General features: G+C 38.6%; 1 protein-coding gene across 1 annotated transcript in view; it reads right to left on the reverse strand.

Moving 5' to 3' along the window:
• The window catches only part of MTA3 (metastasis associated 1 family member 3), a 280,658-nt gene that overhangs the window by 34,030 nt on the left and 237,088 nt on the right, over window positions 1-9,540 (reverse strand). The window contains 2 exon segments of the mRNA XM_007952524.2: window positions 1,816-1,874; window positions 5,007-5,081. Coding sequence (XP_007950715.2) covers window positions 1,816-1,874; window positions 5,007-5,081 — 134 coding nt within the window.

Raw genomic sequence — 9,540 nt, forward strand, 5'->3', positions numbered from 1 at the left:
GCTTATGCACAGGGAGACAGCTCAGGGGGCAGGAGTGCATGGAGGGATGGACACTGGGAAGAGGTAACTATGGGGAGGAAGTGGGAGGGGAGCTGTTACATTGTGGTAAACTGTGGTCAATGGCATGAGACAAAGTATATGTGAACTGCTGTATGGAAATTGAATTTGTTCTGCAAATCTTTACCCAAATTACAATAATGAAAAAAAAAAAAAGAACTATCTATATGGGTCAGCAGACAATGTTTCTATAATTTTATTTGTATGTTCTGTAAGAATTCCCAGGTGTATAGAAGAGCTGGCAAGGAACAAGGTTGTAGTCACTTCTTGGGCACAGCCAGCTACTCAGAGGGAGCAATCAGTGGAACAAAACTCAAAATCATTTGGGGGTAAAAAAAAGGGACCAGGTTTGCTGCTCTGGTAGAGCCTGGTTGAACCCCTGAGACTATGGCCTCTAGCTGCCCTTCAGGTCTGGAACTGAACCCTGTGGCTTGTAGCCAAACAAAAGGCAAGCATATGAGGTGAACATTTATACTACGTAGATACACTCCTTGGAGAGAACAATCATGGAGAGAATAGAAGGGCTGTGTATGCATAGGGACATAGCTCAGGGGGCAAGAGTGCATGGAGGGAAGGACACAGGGAAGAGGTAACTATGGGGAAGAATTGGTAGGGGAGCTGTTGCATTGTGGTAAATTGTAGTCAATGTCATGAGACAAAGTGTATGTGAACTGCTGTGTGTAAAGTGAATTTCCTCTGTAAACTTTCACCCAAATCACAATTAAAAAAAAAAAAAGAACTATCTATATGGGAAGCTCTGGTGGCATAATGCCTAAGACATTTGACTGCTAACCAAAAGGTTGGCGGTTCAAATCCAAGAGCCATTCCCCAGAAGGGCGGTTGGGCAATCTACTTCCACAGTGATACTGCCTCAGAAAACCAAGGAGGGATCGCTATGAGTTGGATCTGACTTTATGGCAGTGAATTTGGTTTGTTTTTTTTAATGTGGGATCAAGCCGATGACAGCAATTCAAAAGATTAGATAGGAACCTTAAAAGGCAGTGAATTTATGCTAAGGGGGGAAGGACAACTCAGAAATGGAAGGTGAGCATGGTTACTCAACTTGGAGAATGTAATCAATGTCACTAAATAGTACATGTGTAAATTGCTGAACTGGTGTATGTTTGGCTGCATATATTCTCAACAACAGCAAAAGTTTTTTTAAAAAATGATCAAAACCATAAATACATCAAAAAAGGACATAATTCTGTTTGAAATATATCAAATATATCAAATAAAACCCAGAAGATTATAATGATACAATGCTAGATACCTGAAACAACTGAAACTTATCCACTTTTATCCAACATTTATAAAGTATGGTTCTAATTAATTTCCCCTGACTTTTACCTAAGAAAACAAAACAAAACAGAAACACATCTTAAAAGGGTCATTACCCAAACAAAATTCATTTCATAATGTTGACAATTCAGAAGTTGCTTGTTTCAAATAATATATAGTTTCAGAGGGAAGTTTTCTGACACTTTCTCTGGCAGACTTGATGGAAGTATACTACATAACATCCTTCCTCTAGTCCTTACGTTAGTTTACTTTGAGTTCTCTCACCGGTTCATTTTTCTTTCCAGAAAATCATTATAGCAGTATTATGGAAAACAAGTCTCATGCTTTGTAGAAGAAAAAAGCAAGACATGAAGAGAAACTCACAAACTCAGCTGGAATTGAACCAAATGACATATTGTGCATTGATAGAATTAGTACTATGACAAATATTTACAAAGAAAGATTTCCATTACGTACTAAGTTGGGATGTACACTTGTTTCAGTTTACTCTCAGCTTCTGCTGCTTTTAGACGTTTCTAAAGGGAAAGATAGATAAAATATTTTATATACTTTGCATAATAATTACTACCAGTTTATTAGATTAAGCACAACCATTAAAAATAGGAAAGCATAATAATTCAAAAAGGATCATTTTTTATCATATACAGATCTTAAAATGTAGTAACTTAAAGTCACTAGATTCTGAAGTACTGCTAACATTTCAGAGAAAGATTTAAAAAATAAAGTGATGAACAAATCCACGTCCCAAGTTGATAAACAGAATGTTAAAGTAATCATTTTTACTGTGCAAATTTAGTTTCTATTTTATTTCCTACTTGCTTTTCTGGGATTGAAAATTTTTTGCTTTAAGAAAAATGTTTAAAGATGATTAGTTTCCAAAGTCAATGTAAGAGAAAGAGATCATTTATTCTAGATGGAATTAAATAAGCATTTTCCCCAAATGTTGGGATTTATGTACTAAACTTTAAAACTTGGCTGAATTCACATCAAATTTTACTAGAGCCAACTAGGAGCCAAATGTAGGGAAAGGAATGGGAAAGAAACTGTATTATCAAATCCAGGGATTGATCAACACAATAATAAAATGTAAATAAGGAAGGAAATGAGTTAAAGACAAACCAAAATTTAAGGCAATCCTTCATTTTCCTGGTGAAAACAAAAACATTTAGGGGCTAACTTGAAACTTTTAGAGACAGAATTGACTGTTTGGGAAATAATTTTATGCAAATACTTCTCAATCATCCTTGATGTCACCAACTTTACCATGTTTAGGAAGCTCTTTTGATTTAATTTGAGTTCCTGGGTGTTGCAAAAATTTAACACACTTGGCTGCTAACTGAAAGATTGGCGGTTCAAGTTTCACCAAAGAGACACCTCAGAAGCAAGGCCTGGTGACCTATTTCCAAAAAAAACAGCCACTGAAAACCCAAGTTCTGCTTTAACACACACAGAATTGTCACAAGTCAGAATTGGCTCAAAGGCAACTGCTTTTTTGGTTTGAATAATACAGGCTCCTAGAGCACATGGTCTTTACATCTATCTAAGTTGTTTGAAACTAGCATTTTTTTCAATTATTTATGTTGACCTTGAAAACTTTTCAACAAGCCATAGCAATTATTTACTATCCATGACCTCAATAACATGACAATTCTCCCTATGGGAATTTTTAACGTGATCCTTAAAATGCTATTTTTGCAGCATTCAGTACCTGCCTGTGTGTAATCACACACTTGGGAAACATAATGTCTGTTTTAAATGTATTTGTCCATCTTTTACTACTTCTGACATGAGACTGTAAGAATATAAAACAAGTATTGACTAAAGTCATTTCAGAGCCATGTGTTTTTCCCTCACAATAAAATTATTCAAAGTGAATTAACCTAGAATCTTACCTTAATGTGAGACATTTGGGAAGCACTCAAAAATAAAATGATTCCCTGCTTTTAAAAATAATTTTGGAGAAAACTCATGAACACAGTACCAAATATCAAACTAGTAAGATTAGCTATGACAGTACAGGTGAAATACTTAGGGGATATACCCACAGAAATGTCACGTAAGAAGGCTCTCACTGCCATTGAGTCAATCCTGACTCACAGCAACCCCTCCTTGGGTTTCCAAGGTGGTATCACTACGGAAGTAGATTGCCCAACCTTCCTTCCAAAGAGTGGCTGGTCTAGGAGGTCCTTAAAAATATCTCAAATTACGGAGTTGATAGTATTACTCTAAATTTTTAATCCATAAAAATTACTTGTTTCAAAGGTTTGAAATAGCATCATGTCTTAGGTAATTCCTGTCAACTGCACTCAAGAGATGAAGCAAGTCACATGCAAGGAAAATAATGCCTCTGTAGTACTATCTTTCACTGTCACCTTTTCAAAATATTTATCATAATAAATTCTAAAGTTATGGAAATAACATTTAAAACTGAATTTTTAAAACATGTTAAAGATACGAAAGACAGGCATATGAGCTGAACATTTACATTAGGTAGATATACTCCTTGGAGAGATAAATCATGGGAGAATAGAAGGGCTAGTGCCTAAGGCACTTGACTGCTAACCAGAAGGCTGGCGGTTCAAACTCACCAGCCACTCCTCAGAAGGAAGGTTGGGCAATCCTACTTCTGTAGTGATTGTTGTTGTTATTGTTGTTATATGCCATCGAGTCGGACCTGACTCATTGCGACCCCTTCCTTGGGTTTCCGAGGCAGTATCACTATAGAAGTAGGTTGTCCCATCTTCCTTCCGAGGAGTGGCTGGTGGGTTTGAACTGCCAGCCTTCTGATTAGCAGTCAAGTGCCTTAGGCACTACACTATCAGAGTTCCCTATCTGTAGTGATACCACCTCGGAAACCCAAGAAGGGGTTGGTATGAATCAGGGCCTATTCCACAGCATATAACAACAACAACACATGCACAGGGAGCTCTGGTGGCATAGTGACTGAAGCATTCGACTGCTAACCAGAAGGCTGGTAGTTCAAACCCACCAATCATTCCTCGGAAGGAAGGTTGGGCAATCTACTTCTGTAGTGATACTGCCTTGGAAACCCAAGGAGGTGTTGCTATGAGTCGGATCAGACTTGATGGCAGTGAGTGAGTTTATATGCACAGGGAGACAGCTTGGGGGCAGGAGTGCATGGAGGGGAGGACACAGGAAGAGGTGACTATGGGGAGGAAGTGGGAGGGGAGCTGTTGCATTGTGGGAAATTATAGTCAATGTCATAGACAAAGTGTATGTGAACTGCTGTATGGAAGATGAATTTGCTCTGTAAACGTTCACCCAAATCACAGTAAAATTTACAAAAAAAACCTTAAAGATATGAAATAATGTTAATTTACTAGGGGCAAATTTATGGGCCCTAATATATGGCATAAAAGACTATTAAGCATAACCCAAAAAGCACAAATAGCAGAGGAGAAACTAGATTGAATGGGACCTTCTAAATATTAAGTTTTTATGTGCTCCCAAAGACTCCAAAAGAGTCAAAAGAGAACCTACAGATTGGGAAATAATGTTAACTTACAATAGTCTCAAAAAAAAATAAAGCAATTAAACTTTTAAAATTAAGTAGCTAAGAAATCCTGAAGTAGAAACAGAAAGTTGACTTTAATACTAGCAATTAAGTAGCAATATGAAAAAATTACCTGCTGCACATATCTGTCAGTAGTTTTCCACATGTAATAATATTCAATAATGCTAGTCAATGATTTCCAAGGGAGCTGAAAAATATTTAACATGATAATGAAAACAAGCTACTGTAAGAAACTGCTTCCCTTTTAAAACCCCTTCTTTAAAATAATCAGGCAACTATCTACATGGAAGATTCATTTTACAATAAATTTTTGAAGACAACAGAAATTAATTATTAGCAAAGGGTACCCAAAACACATTATATTCAATATTCATATAGAGACTCTAGAACAACACATCTATTTCTTACTTAACATTTTGTTAAAAATCAAAAACATTAGGACTAATAATACCAAGTGACTTACACATAAAGTTCTTATAGGTGAGCTGCAGCACAATTTTAGAAATGATATTTAAATAGTTTTAGCTCAAGTTTCATCACCTGTCTGTTTTGTGGAAGGTATGCCACCGGTATTTCAAATACCAACAGGGTCACCCATGGTGGATAGGTTTCAGCACAGCTTACAGGCTATAAGAGACTTGGAAGAAAGGCCTGGCAATCCACTTCTAAAAATTAGCCAATAAAAACCTATGGACCATAACAGAACATCTATCGCTCACTTCTTTGGACATCTAAACACTAGAGGAGGACATATCATGCTTGGTGAAAGACATCAACAGTGAGAGAGAATGGCCCAAAAGCCACTATGATAGACTTGAACACACTGGCAATTGTGAGGATGACGCTCTATTGTACATAAGACTGCCACGAGTCAGAGTCAACTTGACAACAACTAACAGCTTGGGTTATTTTAGCTTTCAGTGATTTCAACTACAACTGGGTTTATTGGGGCACTGGCATACTATTTCTCATCTTTTTCTAAACTACTCTATTTTAACCTGCTATGTTCTAAATAAAATTAAAGCTTAAATCTTCGAAAAAAAACATAGCCTAGTGCAGTTCCTATTATACAAATAGGAAGGCTTCCTTAGCTGTTTTCCATAGAAGTTCAAAAATGGCCTAACGAACTCCCACACACGAGAACCACAATAGAAAAATATATTTACTGTGTCCCAAGTAAAAAGGGGAGAAAGTAAGAATCTATTAGTTATCCAAATCAGGGCAGATCAAACTTTCAAACAAAATAACTCTTAACTATTTCTGGTTTTTAGCTGTTAGAAAAGATCTTACAGATAGGTGACTCAGCACTCCCTCTGACACACATCTAGGTTGCCCCAATGTACCATAAGGTTAAGAGAGCTCAAAGGGTATTTCCCAGACTCTGTCGCGGTTAGGGGTTTACTCATAATCCACATGCACAGCACCAATTCTACTATTCCTATCACTTCTACATTGTTTGGTCTGAAGAGAAAAGAACCAGATTTTAGAGAACAGAAATTATTTTAAGCTTACTGAGTGGCAACTCCCCAAACCAGTTACAAATGTAATCTTCCTCAGGACCAAATCAGAATACCCGTTGGCATTTGAATTTCAGCTAAAACAAATGTCATTTTCTCAAGTCCAATGAGCCAAAAGTGAGAAAAAGCAACTGCCACTTAGCTCCCATGATCCACAGATGTAATGGAATTCAAAAATGTCCTGAGGGATGCTGCAAGGAGCCTATGGCAAGTTCTCATAAGGGAATGACAGCACAGAGTTCCTCAGGCTTTTAAACATACTAAAACTTTTTCATCTCCTAACTATTCTTCTCTTGAGAAATAATCTTTGGCATGCAACTGGGCCTTAAAGTCTGAGAAAAAGAAATCAAATGACCACGTAACCTGAGCTTGCCATCACAAACCAGGTTTTATCTAATCCATAAAATCCTAATCAGCTGTGCCCATTATCATCAATCTCCTATTAAGGAACAGTAGTAAGGCCTGAAGACACAAGTCATATAAGTAGGTGGCTCATACTCTCAAAGTATGTCTACTCCTGATGCAGCATCATTTCTCCCTCCACTTTCACTTACGGTTTATTATAGGAATGCCCTATACTGAAGAAGAAAAATTTACATGTCGCTGATGGCCTGGCATGATATACCAGCACTAGCCAGATGTATACTCAGCGTCATCGAGTCGATTCTGACTTGTGGTGAGACCAGGTGTTACAGAATACAACTGCTACATAGGGTTTTCTAGGTTGTAATCTTTACAGAAGCAGATCACAAGGTCTTTCTTCTGTGTCGCCACTGGGTGGGTTTGAACCACCAACCTTTAGGTTAGTAGCTGAGTGCAAATTGTTTGCTGAAGAACAGTGAGGAAGGATAGTAATCCTTTAAAAGGGTAGGGCATTAAATTGAATATCTAGTTTTCTTCTTTGAGTGGAAAGAGAGAGGACTGGAAATACTAATCCGTACCCATTCATGGACAGTGGTTACTTGTCCCAATGATCAGGAACTTGGAAAGAATCAGATTGGACATATGGTAACACTGAGATTTAGGAAAGAAATCTGAGGAACAGACATTTCAGGCCTGAGGATCTTTGTGTCTACAGGACTACTCAAAGGCTCCCTCCACAGAGGAGCTTGTCATTAATCAGGTGGACAAGATGACCAGCTCAATGCTATCAGGTGTCATTCCCTAGCTACATACCAATGATTGCTCAAAGGAGACATCAACAAAGCAGGTACAGAGGCAAGGAGACAAAGGTTACAAATGGATAGCACCACATGGATGTCCCTTCATCAAATCTGATTATTTCAATCTACAAGGAGCCAAGAAAATCAGACCCCTAACATGGCATCATTCTTGGTATCAATTTAGTTACATTAGAGTTTGTCTCTGTTCTCACTGGATAAACACTTACTTCAAATATGATTTGCCTTTTCCGCCTGTAATGCACTGGCTAACAATACCACATACAGAACTTATTTCCACATTAACATCACTTCTGCTGTAGGGATGAAGGTTTAGGTTTGGGTCATCCTATGAGGTAAAGAACTCTAATCACAACAAGTACTTAGGGCAAGCAAACAGTGGAGGGATTAGGTTTTGAATGCCAACCAAGGTCTTAGGATAAATTTCAGAAATGGAGAAAGGAAGACTACCCCCATATCTTTTTATTTTTATATAAAGTCTATGGTGGCTGAGGAGGGAAGATTGGGCAATCTACTTCTGTAGAGATACCGCCTCAGAAACCCAAGGAGGGGTCGCTATGAGTTGAATTCACTTAACGGCAGTGAGTCTAGTTTTTTATTGCTGGTCATGGAAAGAAGACGGGGCAATCTATTTCCATAAAGATTTACCACCTCAGAAACCCAATGAGGGTCACAATGAGTTACAATCAACTTGATAGCAGTGGGTTTGGTTTGGTATTTTATTGGTGTGGGATTTACAAACTGCAGAAGCTTGTTTACAAGCTTACAGAAGTTACAAATTATGAAAACAAAGTTGTGACTAGAACCAGAGAAGGAATAAACATCACCAGAGATGTATCTGTGACTGATTCAATTTGGGCCTATCTACTAGGGGAAATGGTACCATGTTTTTAAATGATTCAGGGATAACTCCTATTGTTTAAAAGTTGAAGTAAGCATATATGGAAGGTAAGTAAGAATGTCAAGCAGCCAAAAAATTAGATGGTGGCAGATACTGTACATCTGTTTCCAACCAATTTCTTTCCTTTGATGCTACAGGCTAGATTCTCTAAAATACATTTACTAGATACCTTGAACAGGGATGCAGACATAAGGGTGGGTCAGGTTTAGTGAAGCTGACAAAGATATGGAAGTGAACAACGTCAGGATGAGCCTGCACGGAGGGAGATTAGATAAATTGGCAAACAGCAAGGTCACGGGTCACCCTAAGAGGCACAGGGAGTGTCCTCCCTGATTTATGGTTGGTGACACTGAGGCTGAGAGAGGTGAGGCAGCAGATCTGGGCTCAGCCTCTGTGTGTCTGCTCAGAAGGTCCCGGTGCCTGCACCCCTCGGAGTCACCTTGGGCCGGCCCACACCTGGCCCTCTGGGTGGCCCAGACAGCAGGGGAGGCAGGGAAAGGATTTCTGGCATCCCCCCACCACGGCATTTAACAACACAACAGCAACCCCACCCCCCAGTCCTGATGGGAAGTAGAGCTGGGATGGGCCAGTGGCGCTGGGAGCACTCCCACGCACATGTCTGCTTGGCTCTACCCTTTGTTCGGTTCTGAACATTCTGAAACTCGACTGGGGCCAGCTCAGGCCGCTGTGGTACCCTACACTGAGGCTGTCCATTTATTTTTGGCAGCTACACTATTCCTGGAAATATAGCCTCCAAGTTTTGTTCTCTGTTCTTAGCACAGATTCTGTGAAAAGCTACTATACTACATCATATATATATATATATTCCCCCCCCCCTTTTGTTTTTTGAGATCTACACTACTGGCTTTTTAGTTATACTTGTTTCATTTGTTTAGTGGTTTGCCTAGGGTCTATAATATACACCTTTAACTGATCACAGTCCACCTTTAAATAAGACAGCACTCCACCTTTAAATAAAACAGCAGTCCATGTAAAGTATAAGACCCATAAAAATCAATGATATTTTGAAGAGATTAAAATAAGAAA

This window comes from Orycteropus afer, unplaced genomic scaffold, assembly GCF_000298275.1.
Source record: "Orycteropus afer afer isolate SDZICR_OR568_19922 unplaced genomic scaffold, OryAfe1.0 scaffold00344, whole genome shotgun sequence".
Classification (NCBI taxonomy): domain Eukaryota; kingdom Metazoa; phylum Chordata; class Mammalia; order Tubulidentata; family Orycteropodidae; genus Orycteropus; species Orycteropus afer.